The sequence below is a fragment of the Podarcis muralis genome, chromosome 9 (assembly GCF_964188315.1).
Source record: "Podarcis muralis chromosome 9, rPodMur119.hap1.1, whole genome shotgun sequence".
Classification (NCBI taxonomy): domain Eukaryota; kingdom Metazoa; phylum Chordata; class Lepidosauria; order Squamata; family Lacertidae; genus Podarcis; species Podarcis muralis.
The window spans coordinates 57,341,990-57,368,598 of record NC_135663.1 but is presented as its reverse complement, the minus strand read 5'-3'; the positions used below and the strand labels follow the sequence as shown (position 1 = coordinate 57,368,598).

The 26,609-nt window shown below is 43.9% G+C and overlaps 1 protein-coding gene across 1 annotated transcript; it reads left to right on the top strand.

Annotated features, from left to right (window-relative positions):
• Positions 1-361: 361 nt before the first annotated feature.
• ASAH1 (N-acylsphingosine amidohydrolase 1) lies at positions 362-23,374 on the top strand. Its single transcript, XM_028743168.2, has 14 exons — positions 362-523; positions 8,669-8,715; positions 9,298-9,388; positions 10,478-10,564; positions 12,459-12,537; positions 13,241-13,315; positions 13,426-13,471; positions 15,703-15,847; positions 16,441-16,495; positions 16,856-16,937; positions 18,916-19,047; positions 19,491-19,614; positions 21,001-21,057; positions 22,010-23,374. The coding sequence occupies exons 1-14, from the start codon at positions 455-457 to the stop codon at positions 22,097-22,099; spliced, it is 1,179 nt and encodes a 392-aa protein (XP_028599001.2). The 5' UTR covers positions 362-454; the 3' UTR covers positions 22,100-23,374.
• The last annotated feature ends 3,235 nt before the right edge of the window (positions 23,375-26,609 follow it).

Sequence of the window (26,609 nt, the reverse complement as noted above, 5' to 3'; positions counted from 1 at the left end):
AATGCTTTAAAAAAAAAAAAACCTGTTTTGAAAGATACGTGAAATTTGCCCTAGCTCACCGGCGCCACCTAGCATGGGCAGGTTTTACACTGTGAAGCTTTTCCTTCACAGCCGTGTGGCCGAGTCCACTTGTATGTACCTTAACTTGAGGCCGCTCAACTGTGAGGGAAGAAGCCGCGCGAAACGTCGCCTTCTCCCCCACCCCTCAGTTCCCTCAGTCAGGGACTCGGACGAGGCCGCCCGGCCCTCAGGCGAACAACGCCGCTTCCCGCCTTTTTTGCGCGGGCGGACGTCTCGCGCTCCCGCTTCACGTAACGGAGGCGGGCCTGCCCGTGCGGGAGAGGTCATGTGATTCTCGGGGCCCCGCCCCTTCTTCATCTTGCTCGGCGCCTCAGAGCGAAGTTCTCACACGGCAGGGAGAACCTCTGCGTGCCAAGTCGAGAGCAGCGGGGAGATGCGGGCGCCGGGGGTCTTCGTTGTCGTCGCCGCCGTCGTTTTGGGGGCCGCGGTGGCCAAGGACCCGGTGAGTTTCTCTTTGCGCTCGCTTCCTCTCCTTTCTCCCCCCCCCCCCAGGGAAAAGCGGCGGAGTTAAGAGAGAGAGAGAGAGAGAGACGCACGCGCACAAAAAACAACAACACCCCCACTACCCCCGCCGGCCAAAAGCGTTCCTGAGCGGGTGCAGAGTGCGCCTTCTCGGCGCATCCGCGGAAAGGGTTGCTGCTGCTGCTGCTGGTGGTGAGCAGGCAGACTCTCCCTTTCCTTTTCAAAGGATCCCAGGGTGGTTGGAGTCGGAAGGGACCCCCAGGGCCATCTAGTCCAGCCCCCGCCATGCAGGGATGAATATGCAGCTGCCCCGCACCGGGATCGAACCTGCGACCTGGGCGTTGTCAGCACTGCACTCTCACCCACTGAACCCTCCAGGCTGAAAGGGAAGTTCATTTTCTGTTGCGAACCGCCCGGCAATCTTCTGGTTTGTTTGTTTTTTTTATTTAGCTTTTCAGATTTTAAGAATTAAAAAACAATTAACAGTCAACATAAAAAGAGAATTCCAAATAATCTCCTTCCCTTTTCCCCTTTGTGGGTCCTTGTATTAACCTTTTTCCTCCTGCATCTTGTTTATTAATCCAAATCTTTTAAATCTCAATAACAACATTATTAAACACCAGTCATTAAAAACTTCCCTAAACAGGGCTGCCTTCAGATGTCTTCTAAAAGTCTGATACAGCAGTTGTTTATTTCTTTGACATCTGATGGGAGCGCGTTCCCAAATTTCAACATTAAACCACTAGTGTCATTCCAATCCTACTAATGATTTTAATTGCTCGCAATGGTTTTTAAGGCAAATTATATATTTCCCTCTTTATTAAAATCTTGCTCTTCCTGTTTCTGATTCTCTGGGTCATTTTTGCCAATTCAGCATAGTCCCATCAACTTAATCTGCCATTCTTCTCTGGTAGGGACTCTGCCTTCTTTCAATCTCTGGGCTAATAACATCCAAGCAGCTGTAGTCGCAGCCACCCTGTGATTTTCAGGTCAAAGGGCAGTGTAGGAAGTTATAACAAAGCAAGGCAAATGCCGCACCCATATGCTCAGAGGCTTTCATTTTTATTGACCGGCTCTGTCCTAGGAGGAGGGAGAGAGGACCCAAAGCAATCTGCTGTTTACCATGCTGACCATGAGCAGAGCAGGAAAGGCCAAAGGACTTCCAAGGGATGATTAATCCGATTGGTCTGTATATTTCAGAGGAAGGGAAGTAGGCAGCCCTATTGTTGTTTCTCTTCACTTTTTGCTGGGGATGCTGAAGTCTTCCTGCTTTGTGCATCTTTCAGGCAGATCCAGGGCTAGTAATGATTTTCCCAGTGGGGAGGATTTGTGTCAGTTGCCTACATCTTTGGAGACTCCTATCCTGAGTCAGAATCAGCTGGACTGTGGGTGGAGGCTTAGTTGGATCAACAGTTGGAAGGTCGTGCTGAACAAACAGCATTTGTGTGTATATTCTCCCCCCCCCCCCACTTGAGCATAGTGCGGTGGCTCCCACTGTTTTCCCTGGGCTATAGTTTCAGAATAAAAATTTCCTTGCGCCACACCCATTTTTCTAATTTGATAACTTATTGGAAAACACAGCTAGGATTGTGCTCGGTATCACTTGATACCGGTGCTCTCATTTTAACAAGATATCCCTCCCATATTCTGCTATTTTTTAAAAAAAAAAATTGATGCTATGCTACACTGAAATGTTTGAATGTTTTTTTGAGCGGGTCCTGCCACACATCCTCTCCTGCACACCAGTGTGCTGCGTCACACTGTTTGAGAACCACTGGCATAGCGGTTGTAGAAGTGCTTCACAATTTGAGGCGGTATTTTAGGCAGTAGGTTCTTCTTAGTATCTCATGTACAGAACACATGAAGCGGCGATAAAAGGGAGTGGTTTGGAACATGTCAAAAGTCCTTCGTTCTTTCTGGGTCATTACTACAACTAGGTAAGATTGGGGAGGGAGATGGATTTCTGGTCATGACTTTGGAGCTCTCGTCTTAGAAATTAAGCAGTGGCACAGAGGTTGACGATTGTTATCATTATTATTCACTGCATAGTTGCATTTTTAAAATACAAATACTCTGCCTATTTCCCAAAATGTTGCAGCAGTATAGGAAACAGGGAGCCAGCCATATGATGAAGCAGTCAACTGTCTGCTTTGCAGGTGACCATAGATGAGATCAATCTCCTTGCATATATATGTGTGATAGCTCAGTTCGTAGAGCATGAGACACTCCCCCCCCCCCCAAGATCATGGGTTTGAGCACCATGTTGGGCAAAAAAATCCTGCATTGCAGGGGATTGAACTCAATGACCTCTGCGATCCCTTCCAACTCTGTGATTCTATCCAAAGTCCTTAGTCGTGGATTGGAGCTTAGTCGCGTACATTGCTCAGGCCATACCTGGTATAAGCAGAAGGCCTAAATGTCTAGATGTTCAGGTAGCTGGAGACCATTTTTGTGAGATCTTTTCATAGGCTGTTATAAAATAAGGTGCCTGCTTTGATGGTGTGGACACTTGAACAAAACATCTGTACTATATTAGCCAGAAATGTACGTGTGGTTTTAAATGCCTTCCTTCCACTTAATCCTTTGCACCAGCTAAGTTCCAAAGTGACATATGGCCGTCATGTGTGAAAATACCTTTCCTTTGTCTTTCATGAACTGATCCACTAATGATTTAATGATAATCTTTTTCACTTGATGAGTTTAAAGCCTTGACGTTTACATCAGAGCCCTCTGGATCAAGCCAGTGACCCATCTAGTTCAGAGTTCTCTTCTCACAATAGCCAACCAGATGCCTCTGGTAAACCTACAACTGTTAATCTCTCCCATCTTGTTTTCTACATAGTGCTTTCTTAACATTGCCTTTGCTTCTGGAGGTCAAGATAGCCAGGTGACTAGATGACTAAAAGGGTCTCTAAGCACCCAATTTTAGCCATTCCCTCTCACAAAATATTCAAGAGCTGTTTGACTAGTGTTGCCTATGATCATCTGTAGCAGCAAAGCTACTGTATTTCCTTGAATTCCTTGTATACTGTTGTATATTTCTATATTTCCCCATTCTACTTATATCCAAATACAGGAGCATTTCCCCCCCCCCCTTTGTTTAAACCACATGTTCTTTGAGTAGGCTGATCTCTCAAGTCCAACTTGTGAGGAGCTCAGATCTGCTTATGCTGCATCTTGTGACTTAGCAGAGCAATTACTTTCTTGTTTCGTTTAGAGAAACGAACTGCTGAGTGCGGCAGTTCATGGATGTGTAATCTTTTCTTGAAATGTATATTCCTTCCCAACAGAACCAAATGGACAACATAGATGTTCAAATGTGGTCTTAGTTAACGCTTAGCCATGGCAAAGTGTATTAACAAGTATCACACGACAGTTTATTATCACCAGAGTTGAGTCAGAGGAGCTGCCCTTCTGCTTCAAAAAATTCGTACACTTTTTTTGCATTTTGAGTCTGTTTTTTTATGTAACACATCTGAATTCTTCTTCTCTTACAAGATCGGTTGCGACTGATCGTGAGATAAATAAATGTTTGTTTGTACCTAATAGAGGGGCATTTGCAAAGGGGATGAATCCGACATTTATTATGCAGTCAAGTTATTTCTAATACATATTGTGAAACTGACTAGTTTTTCCATGTTTGGAGAGCAAGGAAAATCTGCTTGCATCAGTTTCATGTGATTCACAACAGCCCTGCTGGTTCTACCTGCCAAGTGACTATTTCTTATATTAAATAGGCTAAAGATTGAGTGCATGTCAAAGTAAAAATCAAAAATTGTGGATCTGTGATCCCCAGAACAGGTCTTTGAACTCTGCTGCATATGTTTATCTGTCATAAACACTACTGTGTTGTGAAATAGTGCCTCTGGTGGGATACTTTTAATTACATCCTTGTGTAACCTCATTTAAGGTGTAATATCCCTTACTTTTTCAGCAGAGTTCTTGACAGAGTGCAAATATTACTTTATCGCTGGTGAAACAATTGTCTCCGTTTTCTATCCATTGGCAATTGCAAGTTCTGTCTTCTGAAAAACCAAAAATTACTCCAAACCGCACAGAAGACAAGATTCCAAAACAGTTAAATATATTTGGGGGGAGGGGGAAGCAGGGGGAAAGGCAGAGGAGGAGAATTTTGAATTACACTTCAGTAATTCACTAAAAATAGCAAAATAAAAAAGAGTTGCCTTTCTCTTACAACCATTGTATGCACCTATGTAAATACTTGAGCTGACAGTCTGAGTTAGTTGGCGAAAAGGTAAGTTACTCCCTGATTGCAGATGCTCTGTCTGATAAAAGAGGAAGACAAGCAATTAGAAGTGTACCAGTTCTTGAAGTTATGCAATCCGCCTTTACACAGGTATCTTGTGATGGAGAATTGTGCACAAAATTGGGTGAGCATCTGGCCCCTCCCCTGCGATAGCCTGAAGCCATTGGGCCGTGTGTTTGGCATGGATATTGAAAGTGGGCACAGAGTTGCAGCCCCGGTCTGTGCATGATAATAGTTACGATCGCTGCAGTATTGTCTGATCTGATCAGGAGGGTTGCCTCTCTTTTCAGCACAGGCGTCCCCACACTTAGGTGAGGGTTACGTTCTGGGGGCCCCCACATGTACGAGTGAAATTGTGTAAAGCGGGGATCACCCTCTGAACACTCTCTGTGCCGCTGTCTCTCTTCAATCCAGAGCGAAAATACTGAACCCCAAAATATCCACAACTAGAATTGAAGCTCTGGGGCCGGCAGGAGACTGGGGGACATGCTGGGAAATGGATGGTCATTCCCAGAGGGTGTTGTTCTTCAGCCCCATGGAGCCTTCAGTGTAGTGTTCATCAGGATTTAACCCCCCCCCCCGTGCTGTTTAACATAGACCTGAAACCACTAGGTGGGGTTATCCAGAATCTTGGAGTACATTGTCAGCAATATGCCAAAGACACATAGCTCTACTTCTCCTTTACATCTGCAAGTGAGGCAGTGGATGTGCTGGACCAGTGTCTTGCCTCGGTAATGGACTGGATGAGAGCCAACAACCTGAAATTCAATCCAGATAAGGCACTGTTAGTGGGTGGTTCCCTAGACCAGATGGGTGGGAGATTGCCTGCTCTTGATGGGGTTACACTTCATCAGAAGGAGCAGGTTCGTAGCTTGGGGGTCCTCCTGGATCCTTTGCTGTCGCTTGAGGCTCAGTTGGCCTCAGTGGCCCGGAGTGCCTTCCATCAACTTCAGCTGGTGGCCCAGTTACACCCCTATCTGGACAGGGATAGCCTAACTTCTGTTGTCTATGCTCTGGTAACCTCTAGGTTGGATTACTGAAACACTTTATAAGTGTGGCTGCCTCTGAAGACAGTTCAGAAACTTCGGCTAGTGCAGAATTCGTCAACCAAGTTACTCACTGGGGCAAGATGGTTTGAGTATATTACACTGATCCTAGCCTAGCTGCCAGTTAGTTTCCATGCCCAATTCAAGTGTTGGTTTTGACTGCCCAGAACTGCTATACATCAAGGACCACCTTTCCCTATATGAACTGACCAGGACCCTGTGGTCATTATCTGAGGCCCTTTTTCATGTGCCTCCATGAAAGGTCTGGAGGGTGGCAACACAAGAATGGGCCTTTTCTACTGTGGCTCCCCATCTGTGGAATGCTCTCCCCAGGGAGGTTTGCCTGGCACCTTCATTAGACACCAGGCAAAAATGTTTCTCTTTAGCCAGGTCTTTGGATAATTTGTGGGAAGGGGGTTATTGTTATGTTTTTGGTTTAGTTTATTAATTATTTTGTGTTCTCATTTTGTGTTTTTTCTGTCGTGAACCACCCTGTGATCTTGGGATGAAGGGCTGTTTGCACATTTAATTAATAATAACAATAATCTTTGCCTCTCCCCACCCACTTTGAGGGTTGCTCAACTTTCGTAGAGGAGTCTGCTTTCCTGAGGGAAGTTCTTTGCCCACACTCAAGATATTGTTGAGTAGGACCATCGTGTACTGACTGCCCACACATCAACAGATGAAACACCACAGATAGGAGTGGCAGGCTGGGAAGCTCAATGCAACATGGTCCTGGCTCACTTTGTTAGCCCTATTCCGGTGCTTGTGTAGAAGTCCTCACCCAGTTTAGAACCCTGATTAAGGGGAGCCTATGTGGACACATCCCTGCTGCAGATGTCCGCCCTCCAACATGCCAGTCAGAATTGTCCACACACTACCTAACCAGATGGGGGAAGCTAATACCTTAACAGGGCTAGTGAGCTCTGCTAAATGGTATGGCAGAGAGTGAAGATGCAAAATATAAATACAGTCTTTTTCTTTTTCTGGAATGCTAGTTTAAAAGACAGAAATAAATTGAAGAGGGGTCTGTTGCCACTTAAGGAATTGCCATTCCATCAATTAAATAGACAGCTCCCAGCCTACAACAGTGGCATTTCTGTGTCTGCTTACATAATCCCAACTGTTTGAGTAACACCTTTGCTAATCCTATGGTTTCATTCTTCTTTCTGCATTAGAGGCAGAGTGACTTTTTTTGCAAGTGCTCTCTGCTTAAGTACCTTCTCACTGTGTTTCAATAAGAAGCTTGAAAACTCTTTATTTCAAATACAATGGAGCTAACCAGATTTGACTCCAGGTTAGGGTGGTGGCTCTTACCGATGTTGCTGGAGTACAACTTCCATTGTCCCTGGCCAAGGGCTGATGAAAGCTGGAATCCAAATGAGGACCACAGGTTCAAGATCTTACTCTCATGGTTTTTTAAAAAAATGCTTTTCAGCAGGTAAGGACTCTTGGCTACCTACCATCAGATGGGTCTCTACATAAATGTGGCTTTCTAGCCCAGCCTACCTCTCTTCTGTAGTATATCTTTCTTCACAAGCAGCGTAAAAGTTCAGACCTGTACTAGATCCAAGAGGCAAGCAAATAGCAGAAAGCAAAAGCTTCATGTGCTAGTTGAAGCTCAAAAAAGAAATGTTAGCACTTCCCTACCTACAGCGTTCAAAATTTGTCAGGTGCATTTTGCACCTGGCTATCAGCCACTACCAAAAAGTTCCTGAAATTGAAAAATATGACTTTCGAGCCATCTGCCACAAAAATGACAGCTAGGCATTCTCTTTTGGTGACCGTAACCCTAAGGAGCCATTTGGCACCTAGCTTATATATTTGAGTTTCTAACACTGTCTGCCTGTGTGCTGCTGCTTCTATCACCACAAAAAAAAAAAAAGCCTCCCACTGCATAGCAATTTGGCTTGGGAAAAGATCCCACTACTATGAAGGGAGGCAAAACCTCAGCGCCTAGGACTTGCCGATCGCATGGTCGGCGGTTCGAATCCCTGCGGCGGGGTGAGCTCCCGTCTTTCAGTCCCAGCTCCTGCCCACCTAGCAGTTCGAAAGCACCCTTAAGTGCAAGTAGATAAATAGGTACCGCTTTACAGCGGGAAGGTAAACGGCGTTTCCGTGTGCTGCGTTGGTGCTGGCTCGCCAGAGCAGCTTCGTCACGCTGGCCACGTGACCCGGAAGTGTCTCCGGACAGCGCTGGCTCCCGGCCTCTTAAGTGAGACAAGCGCACAACCCTAGAGTCGGACACGACTGGCCCGTACGGGCAGGGGTACCTTTACCATGAATGGAACGCTTTTTCATCATCTTCACCTGACCACCACATAGGGCAGTTTTTTGTTGCCAGAGAAGGGGGCTTCTAGGAAGGTAAGGACTAGCTGTTCCCCACTTGTCTCCTCTTTCTGACATGCATCAAAAAAGAGGCGAGAATGCTCAAAGTCAGAGGCTCCCCGCATGATTCAGAGTTATGCCCAAACCAGCCCATTTTAAACATGCATAGAAAAAAAGTTCCCAGCTAGTTGTTTGCATTTTTGAACCCTAACCTTGACACCTGCAAATGGAGAGTTCAGGTATACTGTAAAAAAGTATCGCAGTTCAATCCTAGGCAGCGCTCAATGAGTTTCGTCGGACTTTAGTCTTTGGTAAGTCTGCATATGACTGCAACTTTAGTCCTTCAAGGGTTTTTGGTTTGTTTGTTTTTGTCTGCAAAAGCTGAGAAGGCAACAATAACTCTGAATATTTTTGCATGAAACAATTATAAAAATGTTTGTTCTCAAAAAGGCTTTGTCTTTTTTTCCTTTTTTCTTTTTTGCAGTATGCTGAAGAATGCAAAACACTAGCATATCCTCCCTCAGGACCAACGTAAGTAACTTATTAAGGGCAGCTCAGTAGCTGATAGTTGCTGTTTACTTGTGATCCCGTTGACTTACAAATTTTATTAATATAACATAAACTTTAAACTTGGCGCATTGAGTCAGGATTGATAGTTGCTGTTTACTTGTGATCCCGTTGACTTACAAATTTAATTAATATAACATAAACTTTAAACTTGGCGCATTGAGTCAGGATTGTGGTGCTGCTATTACCTTACTATATATCACTGACCAAACATTCAGCTAGAGAACATTGTACCTAGTTTGAGACAGTGGTGATTTTTGCAGAATGAGGGCACATGGAAAAGAATTGTGTAGGTTAGCTTAAAGAAGATTCCTTAATTGTCTTCAGCGATCGTAAAAGAAGACCACTACTAGGTGTAAATATAGGTAAAATGTGCTTGTGTTAAATATGTTTGTGTTAAATATTGATGGATGAAAGCTAGGCAATGTAAATATAAATTACTTAGAAATTTTTAACCAGAAAGGCGCCTGAAGGCAACAGCCGCAAAATAGTGGTTTAAGTGTAGCTACACCTTTCTGCGTTTCATGAAAATCGCTCCTTTTTCAGGTACAAAGGAAAGATTCCCAGCTACATCATAAATCTTGACTTGCCACCAAGTGAGAGATGGGTCCAGTTGGCACGTGACAAAGATGCAGAGGTAGGGAACATGGTGGGAAGGAGGTCAGGATCAGAGGCTTTCTTCTGGGCGCCTTTTTAATGAGATGCAGGCTTTAATTTCCGCTAACATAGGTGTACTGCTTAATGAAACAGGCTTTAATCCTGCCCCTAAAGCTGGAGGGAAATATTTTAAATTGTGCTTAGGACAAGATGCTTGAATTCTGCATTGCTTTTTATTTCAAGGCCAAAAATCCTCAGTCAGAATGCCTAGTAAAATGGCTTTAACTGAGGAACAGACACAAGCTGGCATTCAAGTGAATGTGCATAGGTTGTATGAGAGCCAGTGTGGTGTAGTGGTTAAGAGCGGTGGATTCGTAATCTGGTGAACCGGGTTCGCGTCTCCGCTCTTCCGCATGCAGCTGCTGGGTGACCTTGGGCTAGTCACACTTCTCTGAAGTCTCTCAGCCCCACTCACCTCAAAGAGTGTTTGTTGTGGGGGAGGAAGGGAAAGGAGAATGTTAGCCGCTTTGAGACTCCTACGGGTAGTGATAAAGCGGGATATCAAATCCAAACTCCTCCTCCTCCTCTTCTTCGGCTGTGAATTCACTTTCTGTCTTTGTTGTTCTGGGGGTATGGTCATAGATTCAGTCTTGTGGAATCTTAATAGACACAACTCTCCACTTCTGCTCTCCTGCCTGGCCACATTCCAGTTTGTAAGGGTGGGGTTTTGCTGTTGCAAAGCTGTGAAGGAGGCCTTGTCAGGATGCAAAACAGCAGAGGCCTCATTGGGATGGGCAAGCAAAAGCAGATAGAACAATTCATAGAATTAGGGTGTTCCCTCTTCCCTCAGAGCACCCATTGATAGCAGCTGAGACTTAGAATGGTCACAACATACAGGATAGGCAGGGCTTAACAATGTATCAAGTCTGCCTAAAGAAAGAACTCTCTACCTTTACAAAAGACGTTTCACATTGCGTCAGTGAACATAGTTGGAAGTGTCAACTCATCACTATGAAAGACTGCTTGTTTCAGATGTGCTTCGGCACATGTGAAAGGGTTATATGTTTTAAGTGGCTCTTGCATTACCCTAAAAGTGTGTTCACCTGAGCTTTTTCTTAAACTTTTCCAGGTGAAGGATGTCCTTAAGATTATGAAAGATATTTTAATCACATTCCTTCATAGTGGAAAAGCCGTAGCATCACTGGAATCTAAATTGGTGAGTACCTTTCCATTTTCTCTAAGATTTAGGGGAAGGTTGAATCCAGCTTGCTGAGCCTGTCTGAACCGCAGCTGCTAATAAGCCAAAAATGGGAAAATAAATGCACTAGTTATCAACAGGATCTGATGCTTAGTGTGAATTCTGGCAGGAGTCCTTGGCATCATTGCAGGCCCCTTAATGAAAATCTCTTTGGTGTGCCAGTGCACTCAGAAAGCCAGTCATGATTTTGAGTTTGTACATTACTGTGCAGAGATTTATCACCGCTCCAGGCTATCTGGCTGTTGCTTGGAAGCCAGGAAGCTGCCGTATGCAGGTTCAGACTGTCAACTTTTGTCAGGCAGGAGTCTACCCCAGCCCTGCTAGGAAAACCTCAGAATGAATCTAGCATCTTCCCCAGGCAAAACAGGTGCTTTACCACTGAGCTGTGTGGGGAAACGCAACTAGAAGGGATTCGGAGAGATGCAGGAAGGATTCACGCAGGCAAATCCTGTGATGAGCTAGAAAATGATAGGCTCCCGAGTAACTTAAGGGGGGTATCACTATCGTTGGCCCAGATCCAAAGAGGCTTTCAGGTGATCGGGGGCACTGGAATGTTTTTCAGATCTGTGCAATCTTGTCAGGGTGTTACACGCATGGGGTATACATTTGAAACAATATCATGCCACGTCGAACATTTGTGGCTTTCCCCAAATAATCCGGGGAACTCTGGTGTGTTAAGAGTGCTGAGATTTGTTAGAAAACCCAGAGTGGTTTAACAGTCAGTCCCCTTTCTTGTGGAATTCTGGGAACTGTAGTTCCGTGAGAGGGAAGAGGGTCCCTTAACAAACTAGTCTTCCCAGGATTCTGTGGGGGAATCCATGAATGTTTAAAGCGGTATGTTACTGGTTTAAATGTATCGTGTAGATGGAAGATTAGACCATTTAAATTAATGGGCCTACCTTAGTCATGTTCATTCATTTCAGGGGGTATACTCCAAGTGAAACACAGTAGAATTGTCTTCTAATTGTCTACTAATGTTTCAGAGTGTCTTCTTATTGAACTTCTCCAGTGTCCACTTATTTCAGCAGACGTTACTCAGAAATAAAAGGGAGCCTATTTATTCAGTTTACATTTAAACCAGAGTTTGAATTGGAGTTTGTTGCACATTGCTCTGGAAATAGCTACTGCAAGAAGGAAGCGAAATCTGAAAAAATAGGATGTAACGCAATAAGGGTTGCAAAAATGGTAGAAAGTGAGCTCAGGGACCTTGAAATAAGCGTCCTAAGTGGTCTGCGGATTGTGGCTGCAGTCTGTGCAGGAATGAATAAATAAATTTACAGTAGTTCTGTTTTGAACCTTCATCTTCCACAAGTTCTTTCTCTTTGCTTTTGACAATTATCTGCATGAACTGTGGTGTTCAGATTAATGTAAAAATGCAAAAGGAGAAAGATACTGGAGCTCCAAAATGCCAGCCAAACCACAGTGCCTTGGACTTTGTTAATGGAGGTCACCCTGCAGCTAAATTCTTGATAAGCAGGTTATTTTTTCTAAAGGTCTCAACAGTCCACAAAGTCTCAAATGTCTACTGAGGCAACTACAGACCACTTAGCACATAGCTTTTTTAGTTAAGTGTACACCTAAAAATTGTAGAATGCAATTGCAGCCAACGTGTGTTGTTCATATGTACCCATTGAGGAATCACAATTGGCTGTGCTGCCTGTTGATCAGACTGCAAAACTGAGTTTGTCCCTTTGTAGTTTGTGAAATGACACTAACCCTCTGTAAAGGTGCTCTGTTTACACCAAGAGATAATTGGGACTGAGAAGGAAATATATGGAGACAGAGAAATTAAAAAAAGAAAGTTATTTACTATGTTTTTCAGGTTTTAATAACTTGTGGCTTTTCTTCTTAGGCTTGGTTAGGTTCCACCCTTCCCTATCCTTTCAATGATGAGATCAAAGGCATTGCTTCTGCAATTGATGCTCCTTTAGGTAATTTCCATTTTGTTATTACTGTGTCTGGCTCTGAAAGCACACTATTAAAGGCATAATTTGGTGCAATTGAACATTTCAGCCACTGTAGAACAGGAGTGCTGTTGTGGAACAGGAGTGCTTAAATGTTTGTAGCAGAGAGGAAGAGCAGGTGTCTATTTAAATGTAAGACCTGACTAGGAAGACTGACCGGGTTTTCTACTGAGTGAAAGTCTGTACAGTAATATCCTCACCTTTAGTATGCCGGGAGCACAATATTTGCATATCTGAACAGAGAATAGGATCCTGTAATCTTATTCCTGGGTTAAAAATCATCAAGCTATAGATTATGCACCTTGTGTATTGCATAATTCAGGAGAGCAAGTCAATTTAATTCCTATATCAATTCAAAAGCTGAAAAGGGGGGCATCTCACAGAGGTACTAAAATAGGATTGACCAACAAGGTGCCCATCCTCTTTGCAGGCTTCTAAGAAATTTTTTGAAATGGCAAGTCTTGTAGATTTCCTGCTCAGTGTCTCTGCCTTGTGGCTTGCAGTCCATAGACATATGAACCAAGCACAGTAAGAAGTGATACTCTGAAGATATTTCCTGTCTCCATTTTCTTCCTTTTAAGTGTATGCTTGGTTTTATCCATTGTTTTTAATGGTCACTTTGATGAAAGGTCTCTCTTTCTCCCTCTTCCCTTCCCACCTTCCAATTTAGGTGACATTGTTCTGTTCAATATCTTCTATGAAATCTTCACAGTGTGCACTTCAATAGTAGCAGAAGACCCCACAGGTAAATGACTGCTTAGCCAACGGCATGTATTTTAAAGATAGAGCTTAAGGTATTTTTTCTTTGACCTTAATTTCATTTCTTTCCACCACCCCCTTTTCCTTTCCAACCAGGAAAGCTGTACCATGCCAGAAATCTTGATTTTGGATTGTTTCTTGGGTATGTATGTACCAGTGAGGTCCAACCTGCCCTGGTGGATCCACAAACGTTCTAAATTGGCGGGGGGGGGGGGGAATGAAATGTTTTTTACCTTACCCTTTTTATTGCTTTGAGACTAATCAATGAGCAGAGGGTTTAGTTAATCTGCAGCATCTTTAACTATGGTGATTGGAAGGCCTGCCTTTCTCAATTGCTTTGGAGCGTCTTTAGAGGGGAAAATATGTGTGCTATCATAATTTTCACCATTTTCTATAAAAGGGAGAAGCTCTGAGGTTGTCATTTTCAGCACAGTGACTTTTTTTTTACTTATCAAAATAGATTTTTATCAAGAAAGAAGCATAGTGAATATATATATACACATACACACACACACACACGTTGCACCTTTTGAGAAAAAGTCTTTTATCTGACCTCCAAAATCACTAAACCATCTATCCCTCCTATCTCCCAAAAAGATACCTTTGATACAAGCTGGGCTCCCTTTTTCTCTTTTATTTAATGCCACTATCATCACAGACCTGTCTGCAGAGGGGATATATTCATTGAAAAAGTATTGTAACTTTTGAATAAATTGTTAAAAAAATTAAAGGCCCATGACTTAGCAGTGTTCCATGAAGACTGTGGATAGCATCTAATTGGGGTCTTGCTCTCACAGAAGGGCTTTTGATTCAGCAGACTCCTCCAGTTAATAGAAGAGGAAGTGGGGTGATTTTTGCTAACTTCAGCCCCCTGCAGCCCCTTATGCCACCTTCAACCCTGTTCCGCCTGATGCCCCAACTGGATTCCATTTTCTGAACATACAGGGTAGCAAGTGTGCATTGACCACAAGATTTGGTTCAGATCTAGACCCAGTACTTTGTGCAACAGTTTAATTTGTCTGTTCAGAGGCTACCTGATTTGCTTCATGGCTCCTAATCCCTCCCCCCCCCCTTTAGTGAAAACATTTATTCTGCCAACAATACATCTCCTTTCCATCACCAGAGGAGCTCAGACAACAAAATTATATACAGCTTCCTTAACAGAAGAGCACTAAGACAATGTAAAACATTGAGCAACCCAAAACAACCACAGCTTTGCTTAGTCCATGTGAGCTTCCAATGTTCGGGTCGTTATCTTGAAAAAGACAAGATAATGCTCCCAGTCCACTTGATTGCCTTCCAAACCCAATCTATTACAGTGTTACCTTGGGTTAAGAACTTAATTCGTTCTGGAGGTTTGTTCTTAACCTGAAACTGTTCTTAACCTGAGGTACCACTTTAGCTAATGGGGCCTGCCGTGCCGCTGCTGTGCAATTTCTGTTCTCATCCTGAAGCAAACTTCTTAACCCAAGGTACTATTTCCAGGTTAGCGGAGTCTGTAACCTGAAGCGTCTGTAGCCCGAGGTACCACTGTACTCGGAAACAAAAAAATAAAGTCGTCCCCCCCTTCTTTCTGGCACAAGTAGGTACAGCCTACCATATCAAACCAAAAGCCCCTAGACCAGGGTTTCCCAAACTTGGGTCTCCAGCTGTTTTGGGACTACAACTCCCATCATCCCTAGCTAGCAGGACCAGTGGTCAGGGATGATGGGAACTGTAGTCCAAAAACAGCTGGAGACCCAAGTTTGGGGAACCCTGGCCAAGGGGCTTTTGTGCTAGGCATCTTTGGGGTAGGACCCAGCAGAACGCTTCCTCCATGTCCTCTTTGCTCCCTTTGCTGATACCTTCCTTAAGCTAGGAGACAGTTGGCAAAGCTGCTCCCTCTCCTGAAGCCCTTGGATTGGAGAATGCTGATGTCAGTCATTCCTTCCCAATTATAAGCACTGTCTTCCCCATCACCCCGTCCTAGCATTATGGTAAATTTGGGAGGCGCTACTCTCACTTCTGGGTGTTTGCAGCAATGTGGATCGCTGGGGTGCTATGAAGCACTTCATGGGATGGGTCTGGGGTGCTATGAAGCACTTCATGGGATGGGTCTCTGCTTCAACTTGTGCCTCCCAGAGGCATGCTGCTTTGCTTCAGAATTTGCCGGAATCTGGTGCTTGCTCCTGTTGTGGAGGGGAGAGAGATGAAACAGATTTTTACATGCTCGTTTTTTCCAAGGAAAGCCACCCAAATGTTAGCTGTTCATGCATCCAGCTTGACAGACTCAAAAATCTGAGCGAGTCCATTTTACATTGCTGTGGATTAACTGCAATTTGCATTAAATAGCCAGTTCTTGCTTATGTTTAAGTGGTGTTGCTTTTCCTGCAGGTGGGACGTGAATGCTAGTTCTTGGAGGACAACGCAGAAGCTGAAGCCGCTCATGGTGTCGCTGGATTTTCAAAGGAACAATAAAACAGTGTTCAGGTCTGCAAATTTTGCAGGCTATGTGGGAATGTTTTCTGGATTGAAGCCAGTGAGTATTACTTTATTTGGACAACACTAGGTGCATTCTGATGTAACTGTAAACCATAGCTTGCCATTATGAGTATGAACAGGCCTGAGACACAGGCTTGCCTGCTTCATCTTCCCCTTCCCTTAGGAGCAAGCAGGTGACTTCAGAGGCTTCTTTTGCTAGTGGCATCCACCCTTAATTTTCCATTGCATCTGATGTTGCAAACTTTGCTGAAAACAAAGCCAGGCATATTAGTACCTTGTAGAGAAAACAGCAGAGTCTCAAAGCACCTTAAATGCACAATGGTTTATTTTACAATTGATGAAGCCTTGGGAGAGTGGCGTTCACTGTGTGCAGAATGTGTATTTTGGCAAATATCTATATGAGCATATGATGCTTGCGTCCTCACCTCACCTCACATCACTAGGTATGCATGTACACAGAGGAAGAGCATTTGTAAAACATTGGGGCCCAAAAACTGTATAATACAATGGATAGCAGTGTTCTGTCGCTCACAGTGGCCTTCTTAAAGCACTACAGAATTAGCTTAACTCTGTCTGTTTTCTAACTGCTGGGTATTAATAAACACTGTTAACTGACTTTTTGTGTTTTAGGGCATTTTTACTCTAACCATGAATGAGCGGTTCAGTCTTGATGGAGGTTATATTGGTGAGTATGCTTAATGCTCTGTTCCTGGGTCTTTGGTTTTGTTTTTTTTAAGTTTTCATAAAATGGGGAAATTTTAATAGCGTTATACCCCACCCCACCCAAATCATTGGAGGTCCCAGTTTCACAAGATGCAGGGGAGAAAGTGGAGAAAGCAGTGTGATGCATGTAAGAAACTATATGAGAAGCTGTGTGGCATGAAGCAATAGCAGGGCACGCCCAACTATTGTCCAAGAAGCAAACCACATGGAAATGGTTTGGGATGACTTTCAGCTCGGTTGAATTAAACTGAAAGACGAGATGCTTAAACAATGCTAAGGCTGCGTGTGGTCATGAAGCTCTTTGAATTTGTGTTTCTTGCAGGAGTCTTTGAGTGGCTCCTTGGCCAGAGAAATGGCTGGTGGATGAGCTTTCTCACCAGATCTGTGTTGGAAAACAGTACAAGGTAACAGTCAAGCTGTGAAGCGGCTTCTCTGCATATATTGCCAAGCCAGGGAAATTAGGAATAATCCCAATCTCATTTTATAATGTCTCTTGGTTTAAGTTTGTTCTTTCTCGTCTTGACTACCGCCATCTTGGTTCCATGGAAATTTTACATTGTGCGATACTAAGGAAAACTTGTTTAACGTTCAGACCCGCCTGGTACCATCCGTGGATCAACAAGGTGCTGTGCAGTGGGGTTGTGTGTTTCACGTTCTACCATTCCTCCTCCTCTTCTCTACTCAAGTGGCTCCTGCCTCTGACATGGCAGGAGCTTTAAGGTTGGGTATGGAGTGGGAGGTATCACTCCTTCTGGAGAGAGGCAACAACAATGGGAAATTCAGAAGCACCTGGAACAATGTTCTGATGGGCTCCAGGGACAGCTTTTGCCCTTTGGTACAAGCTGCTGCAGCAGAACAGCACCAGAAGAACTGGCATGATTTAGGAAGACTAAATTTTGAACTCATGCTTTCCCCCCACTAACTTGTCAGCAGAGAACCAGAGGCAATGCTTCATCCTTCAGATGCATTGTGTGTTCCTCGATAGAGGAAGTGCTTGGCTTACAGGAGCAATGGGATGAGTCTCTCTCTTTTTTTCCCCCCCCTTCCTGTAGTTAAATTTTTATTGGTTTTATAAACTTAAAAACACTTTTCTTAACAATTTGACTTCCCGTCCTTGCATTCGTGATGCCCCCCCCCCCCAGTTACTGCTGCCTTATAGACAATACTTATTCTGCTCTGCATTTCTTTATTTACAGCATTCTTACTGTCCTCCTGTTGCGTATATTTCAAGGCCTGCAGGCGATTTCATTTGGCTAGAATGCTTTTTAAAAAATAGTCCAAAAGGAATTTCCATTCTTCCATATGCTTTCCTTCCTTTCAGTCTCATATTTTGGCCGTCAATCTCGCCCTCTCCACATTAACTTCGAAATCCATTCCTCTTTTGTTGGGACCTTGTCTTCTTTCCTTCTTGCCTTCTTTGGCTGCTGTGGTCACATACATAATTTGACCATCTTTTGGGGGGGACTTCTAATCCTATTATTCCTAATAATAATGCTTCTGGCCATTATAAAGAAACTCTGACCTTAGTATGCCTTTTCTCCCCCTTCTCAATTTGATTCCCTGGCACCATATTTGTATAAATTAACTATCCCAAAATACAGATGTTCCTTCACACTGGCCAGATTGGATGTGATGCCCTCTGCCATACTTGAAGGCAGATACCAAAAGATGCCAACTGAGAAACGACTCTGCCCCTGTGGAGATGGCAGTCGGGAAACAGTGGCTCATGTTCTCCTGTCCTGTCCCCTTTATAAAGATCTGAGGAATGAGACCATTACCCCACTCTTACTTACCATCCCAGGCCGCCCATCTGTGGCCACCTTGTTCTTTCTTTTATCAGATCAAAATGATCAGACAACAGCAAAGGTTGCTAGGTTTATCGAGGGTGCAATGAGATTAAGGGCCACTATCTGAACGATAATCTTGGTCATTTGATTGCCCTTTTTACCCATTGTTGTCTTTTTAATTTTATATATTGCTTGTTTTATGTTGCTATGGCCGTTGGCTAATGCGAATAAAGTTTATCTATCTATCTATCATCTATCTAATAAGAATGCTTCAGGCATTTTTGGGAAGAGTGTTTTCAAACATCTTTTTTTCATTATGCATCATTACAACTGTTGCTTGTTGATAGGTCCATCACATATGAGTCTCCTCTCTTTTTTTCCCTCTGCCTCTTGATTCTCCCACCTACCCACCCTTAAACAAGGTCTTTCCCCCCTTTGCTCTCTTACACAACTCCCCCACAATACACTTCCACACTAGGCAGTGACTGCTTTACATGAGAGTATTTTGAAAGGCTCTAGCCTACCAGCTTCACAATTTCCATGCAATACCTGGTTAACGCGCCTGTCTCATTGCTGTTTCTGTTCTTGCATGTAGTTACGAAGATGCAAAGGACAGACTGGCTCATTCAAAGCTGCTGGCTCCAGCTTACTTCATACTAGGGGGAAACAAATCCGGCGAGGGATGTGTCATTACACGTTCCCGTGTTGCATTGTTGGATATCTGGGAGTAAGTATGCCTGATGGTAAAACGATTTAAGCAGATCTGTCGCCTGTAAGTGATTTTGCTACAGCTGCTACACCAACCGGCTCTTGTTAATGCATTACTGAGGATTCGGTCTCTCTACAGTGTCTCTTCCTTGTGTACATTCCCCCATGCTTTTATATCAGTATCAGTATCCTCCTCGATTTCAATAAAAATCCACCATGGCTTCTGACTTTACCATTCACACTGGTGACATGAGACCAGTTTTGGGGTGCTCTGCTTTAAGCAACTTGAACTCTGGGGGTAACGTTCAAGAACATGAGAGCCTGGTGGATCAGTTCAGTGGCTCATCTGGGACTTCCTTTTAGGTATTCTGAGTCTTCCAACAGAAATTAGTTAGAAGTAAAAATCATTTAAGGTGCATCGTTGCCAGAAAATAGGCATTGATGTTTTCTACTTCTTTCAAGGTTGGACACAGAAAATGGCGTCTGGTATGTAATGGAAACCAATTATGACCGCTGGAAGCCTCCACCCTTTCTGGATGACCGGAGAAGCCCTGCGAGGAGCTGTTTGAACCAAACAAAGCAAGAGGTAGGTCTAAACAGTGGTGTCCAAACTTTTTTCAAAGAGGGCCAGATTTGATGAAGTCAAGGGCCGATTTTACCCAAGGAAATAAACTGCCTCATGGGCCAGGTTAAACCCACCTGATTAGATTAGGCCCCCAAAAGGGATTTTGGACATGCCTGGTCTAAGACATGCAAAATTAATTAAAACAATGTTGTAAGCCAAAGTCCTGTTACAGGTGATGAAACCCGACCATACTAAATGTTTGACATCTTACTATTTTTTATATTTTGCTGGAAGCCACCCAGAGTGGCTGGGGAAACGCAGCCAGGTGGGATGGGTATGAATAATAAAATTGTTACTAATATATTTTAATTAAATTGACACTCCATTCGTGCAGCTGGGCTCCATATGTCAGTCCAGCACCATTGTTTCAAAATGAAACGGATAGGACCACAACATGGTGCAGGCAGGCCCCACACCTGCCCATGCCCCCTTTTTTAGAGGAAAAGGTACCACAGCGCTCGCAAATAGAAGCTTTGCACCTCTCCATTTAGAACAGTGTGCCCACTCCTGACCTCCATTCGTGGGCATGTTTAAAGGAACTTGTTCCACATAGGAGAGGCTGAGCAGGAGCAAACACTCTCTCATGCACTGTAGATTCTCAATGAGATGTTTACTGAGACCTTTCACAGACACCTAGGAAGCAGTGGTGGGAACCCTGGTGCCCACAAGCATCAACTTGACAACTCTGGGTATGTTGTACTAAAGAATAATAATAATAACAACAATAACAACAATAATAAATCCAATCCCTATTCAAGGATAAGTCAGTGGAGCTTGAATCTGAGAAGAACTGCACAAGATTGGAAATACTAACTGGAGGCAAAATTTGAAGCTAGTTATGCAGTGGAACCTCAGTTTTTGAACATAATCCGTTCTGGAAGTCCGTTCGACTTCCAAAAATCATTCAAAAACCGAAAATTAAAGGGCTGTCAGCAAAGTGAATGGTGAAAATGGAAAAATGCACCGCAGAAGCTGTTTGACTTCCGAAAATCGTTCGAAAACTGAAGCATTCACTTCTGGGTTGTTGGCGTTCAGGTTCCAAATTGTTTGGCTTCTGAAGCATTCGACAACCGAGGTTCCACTGTAATCCAGGTTTTTTTTTGGTCTGTCTGCACCCTCTGCTGGTACATGACCCCACCCCCAGCAGCAGATGGCCTCAAGGGGAATGCAACGCTTCAGGAAAATGGTTCCCTGCTCTATAGAGGGAGTCAACTTTTGGCTTCACTGCTGCTTAGCAGAGGTCAGATGTTGAAATTTGGTTAAGAAACTGCTTAGGTTGAAGCTTTGTTTTGGCTCAAGTCTGCAGGTAATTTAAATCTTTGTTCTCTCTATTTTTCACCCCCGCAGAACATCTCATTGCCAGCTCTGTACAACATTCTCTCCACGAAGCCCATTCTCAATAAGGTAACTCGTCCTCACTCTTGCTTGTCTAGCATGTTGTTGCCTTATTCAGGTCTTGGTAGGTGAAAGGGGAGAAGACTCTTTATTGCTGCTCTTAAGACAGATGGTTCCCCCAGCAGATTATTTCTGCCTAGAATATTCTTTGTACTCCTTAGATCCCAGAGTTGGGGATGAAAACCAAGCCACAAGACAATCTAAGCCATACACATTTGTGGAAACACACACGAGAGAGAGTGCATTTAATATTATTTATTTATTATTATTTATTGAATTTATATACCGCCTTATACCCAGAGGTCTCAGGGCAGTTCACAGAATAAAAGCAAAATATAAAACCACAAAAGACATAATCAAAATAAAAACAACAACCCAATAACCCTCCACCCCCAAAACCCACATTTTAAAAGGGCACGCTGGCAATTTTTGGGGTAGTTAGTCTGTTAATTCTCTTAGATTTCCAGATATTGGCAGCACTGATTCCGCTTGGTGTAGAGTCCCCCTCCCCCGGCATCTGTAAATCAAAGCATTGTTGCATTGCATGTGAGGCTTTTATATTTGGTGTAACTTAAGACATAGTTTCCACCCTTGTCGATATAAAACACTTCCTTTAGAAAAGCAATCTGCTTCACGGTACAGTCAGACCTTGGAAGTCGAACAGAATCCGTTCTGGAAATCCATTCGACTTCCAAAATGTTCAGAAACCAAACCGCGGCATCTGATTGGCTGCAGGAAGCTTCTGCAGCCAATTGGAAGCCACAGAAGCCATGTTGGACATTCAGCTTCCAATAATAGTTCACAAACCGGAACAGTCACTTCCAGGTTTGCGGCGTTCAGGAGCCAAAATGTTCAAGAACTAAGCTGTTCGAAAACCAAGGTATGACTGTATTGACTTATTCTCCTGTCTTTGGTTCAGACTCATTAAAGCCGTGAAAACTTTGCTTTCCCCCCCATTTAGCTGACTGTGTCTACAACGCTGCTCGAGGTTTCTGAAGGCCATATGGAGACTTACCTGAGGGAGTGTCCGGACCCCTGTAGCCCCTGGTGAGGACTCGGGTGGCTTATGAAATGGATGCTCACCAGGCAGGAAAAGACAGGGGCTGTGCTTCATCCAGGACTCCCCTTCACTTGCAGTGTGTCTTATGAGATGATGATTTTCTAAACCTGGCAGTTATGCAATGGTTTGCCAGTGTAAACCGTACCCCTTGCATTTAACATACTGTTAAGGTGCACTTCCTATGAATTGAAACTTAAACAGTGGGCTTTTTGGATCCCTATTTCCTTACACGCTGCTTCAGCCCGTCAGTGTTTAGGAAATGTCTTGCAGTGCAATCCCTGGGCATGATTTCCTCCAAAGTTTAGTCTCTCAGGCTTGGTCCCGGAGATCTGTTGTAGGCTTAGAAAAGGCATTGTACAAACTCCCTTCAGATGGAGGGTTGCTGTCAGTCTTTTAAAAGAAAGCCCAGTGTTTGGACATGCGATCGGACTGCCAGCTGCCTCTGCGCCACAGTTTCCCAGTTCTGAAGAAATATTGTGGGGCTCTTGGCTCCCCAGTTCCATCTCTTCCAAACTGGGAACAGGGGTCATTTCCAACAGCATGGCAATCTCCTCCAGCCTTCGAGGGCTATCTTGGCTCCTTCCTGTGGTGATTCCCCCCCCCCTTCTTTTTTTTTAAGAGCTGGGAGGGAGAGCAGCGCTAACCTTACAACACTCTTTCCTTAAGTTAACAAACAGATGGCCAGGCTACCGCTTCTGTGCTCTTAAAGAGCGAGGCATTAGCGACAGGTTTAAGCATGGGAGACTTCTTAGCTGGGCTAATGCGAATTGCGCTGCTTTCAGTGCAAGCAGGCAGGTTTTAAATTGCTGCTTTTTAATGAGCATAATTGGCTAACCTGGGGAATGAGCAGTGGTTTGGGGCAGGGCTTTTTTTTTGGCCGGAACTTGGTTCTGGCACCTCTCAGGTGGGCGCCACTGCCATTCTGGGAGAACGAAGGAGGTGTTCATGGTGAGTTCCGGCACCCCTTTTTCTAGAAAAATGGCACTGGTTTTGGGTATTCCTGGCTATGGCAAAATGGGCCCATCCATCCCTGCCTACCTCTTCCTTTGCCCTGTGCCACTCCCTGCTCTCCCAGTTCAGTAGATTAGAGGTGGTTCCTTTGTATACACTTGCTAAAAGGTTTAGGCACTGGAATAAAAATTATTCCGTTTTCCTACTAACCTAATGCGGCTACGAATGTTTCCGTACTGCTAGACAGTACAAAGAATGTACTTTTAATATATTCTGGATCGCTTTACAATTAAAGAAATTGTGGGAGAAATGGTCCACGTTGCTTTGTCTGACTTCTTTGGGAAAGCGAAGCGAGGAATGAGCTTAACTGTATTGCAGCTTCTGCAAAGCTGCTCCCATTTCTCTCAGGGCTTGACGACGCTCTGCAGAGGCGGCTAATCCTACACCCACAAACTGGCCATGCCTTTTGTCTGTTGATTCAAAAGTCCTTCTGGTGATTTGATATGCATCTCGAGGGCTGTGTTACACCTAAGCGCAAATTTCCCTTAGGGAGGAATGGTAGTTTGGAAAGGGTGGTTCTGAATGCCTGGTTAACATGCTCTGAGTGAGTAGGAGAGGCAAGTTTCAAAGAAGAAAGTGGCCCAGTGCCTACATCTGAATATTACATTGGTGTGTTAATGCATTAATGCAGATCTGCCCCTCCCTCTCCGACCAGCTGTCCGTCCCCCACACAGTTGGAGTTCCCAGCCGAAAAAGACACAAGTTTATAAGGAATGCCTTGCCGGTTTTTACACAGTATGTGACTTCTAAATGAAAATATTGTTAAAAGTATCTATGCAGGCACATACCTCCACATGTGGTGGGAGTGTCCCAAAATCCAACTATTCTGGACAACAGCCATACAAGAAATATGTAAAATAACTAAGCAAGTATTAGACTTCACCCCAGAATTGGCCCCACTAAACATCTTCCAAGACAACAATGCCCATTTACACCACAAAGAACTCATAACCCACCTACTTTCAGCAGCCAGAAACACCATAACCAGACACTGGAGAGACCTGTCAGGAGTAAGCATGGACTAATGGTACCAAATAGTATGGGAAACAGCCCTACTAGAAAAATTAACTAATAAACTGAAACTGACACGGGGACAAACAGAAGAAGACACCTTCACCCCTTTGGCTCCCCTTTATCACATACACAGCCCAACAGGACAATGACAATAATCCACCAACAGCATACAAATCAATATGGCTAACCTGATCCAAAACACCCACCCACCTCACTCACACACAAAAACAAAGATCACCACAGCCAATCACAAACAAACAATCACACCCTAGGCCAACCCCAACCTCTCTCACCACCAAAGGAACACAAGTGAACAACACAAGCACGCTGACACCAAACTCTACATACATTAAGCATAATAGAAACACCGCTACCCGACCCCACCCCCATCCATCTCCACTCCCCTTTCTTTTTTTTTCCTTCTCCCCCTAATGCCTCAACAAATGAAATGGATTTGTAAAAATGTTACATGGGGGGGGGGGAATACGAGGCATTACATTTAAAAACAAGGCATTACACTGTAAAACAAGAAAACCCTTAATAATTTTTTTTAAAAAAAAGAATGCAGCAGTCTGATTGGTCCACAGGAGCCACCCAATCCAGCTCCAGGTAGAAGTGAATCCACAACCTGATTGGCCTACAGGAGAATCCCAGAATTAGCCAATCACGTGCAGCCCATTGTGTAAATAATGTATATAAAGCAGATATTGTGGGGGAACTTCCATTCCTCCTTACCACTATGAGCTGAATAAAGAGCATGAAATAAAAAAATTTTAAAAAGTATCTATGCAGTCTGGAAGATCTCAGCTGAACTTATTTATGCTTGCCAACTATATAAAAATAAAGATAGTTGGCAATCACAAAAAAGTCCAGCTGAGATCTTCCAGACTGCATAAATATATATACAGTGGTACCTCGGGTTACAGATGCTTCAGGTTACAGACTCCGCTAACCCAGAAATAGTACCTCGGGTTAAGAACTTTGCTTCAGGATGAGAACAGAAATCGCATGGTGGCAGCGGGAGGCCCCATTAGCTGAAGTGGTACCTCAGGTTAAGAAAAAGTTTCAGGTTAAGAACGGACCTCCAGAATGAATTAAGTTCTTAACCCAAGGTACCACTGTATAGCACTTTTAAGCATTAAAACATTGGTGCCGTTGCAAGATTTTGATACGCAGGGAAACTGGAAAGATGAGTTCACAGTAAAATCAGGAGTATATAAACTGAATGTTTCCCAGCTGAATCAACCAAATCCTTTAATCGCCACAAAATCAACATTTCGGCTACAAAGGTTATGGTGGTGGCCAAGGTATAGGACTTCTGTCTCTCCTCTTTTCCTGCCCCAATCCTCCACACTGATGCCTGTTTCTTAAAACAAAAACCCTTGGCTATAACTTACTGCTGTTGCAAGATGGACTGTGTGTTACGCTCATCACGTAAAAAGCTAGGCTGGGATTCCCAAGACTTCCCTCCTGGAAGAAAATGGGAGATGATTGGCTAGCAGGAGTTAAGACGGATGTTCTTCCTTTGGTTTTACATTGCTCACTCTCCCTGTTTGAGGAGGCAGCGGAGTAATTCTTTGCTACCTTCGCTGCTGCTTCACTATGTGACTTAAGCCTTCAATAAGTACTGGAGTGAGATCCCCTGTCAGCTTTACTCAGGAACAATTGTGTCAATAATGATCCTCATCTCCCCATTGCACTGCAAGGCCATGGCCTCCATAGGATTGCCGACTTTCTGCCACTCTCAGTTCTGAGCGAAAGCAAGGACTTGGTGCAAAATGTGTCGGCTGTTTTCACACCAAGGAAACCTGAGTTAACACTTGGATGATGATGCACTTGTAAGTGGGGCTTTTCTTGCACCTCACCTGGAAACTGCGGTTAGTTCAGAATGCTGCAGCAGGGTTTCTGACAGGAGCGAGACCCTGTTAGCATATCGAACCTCTGCTCCCAGATCTGTCCTCGTCATTCTTGTTACCAGGCGACGTTCAAGGTTATATATTGGTATATAAAGCCCATATGTGCCCACTTGGATCTGCAGAATGGGCACTGTTACAGGTTGCCACCCAGTAACTGCTCCGCAGTTGTAAGAAATTTATTGTTTAGTGTGGCAGCAACTTTGGAACTCCCTGCCAATTGACATCAGGCAGGTGCCTTTACCATACTTTCTTGGGTGCCTGCTTAAAACATTTTTGTTTAGGCAAGCCTGTTCAGATATGTAAATGTTGACAAGCTTTAATCTTTTTTTAAAAAAAAAATCTGTAGAAGTTTTTAATGGTTAACTTTTTAATAATGTTAATATTTCATGTAAACGACTTAAGAGGTTTTACTACTATCAAGCATTATGTAAACTTTGCGGGTGCTATTTATTTAATTTATTTAGCAATCTTGTATCTCCCACCACCGCAACCAGGCTTCTCCAGTTTTCAAGTTCCACGTTGCCAGAGCCAGCTCAACTCGTTCCACTTGCTGAAACTAG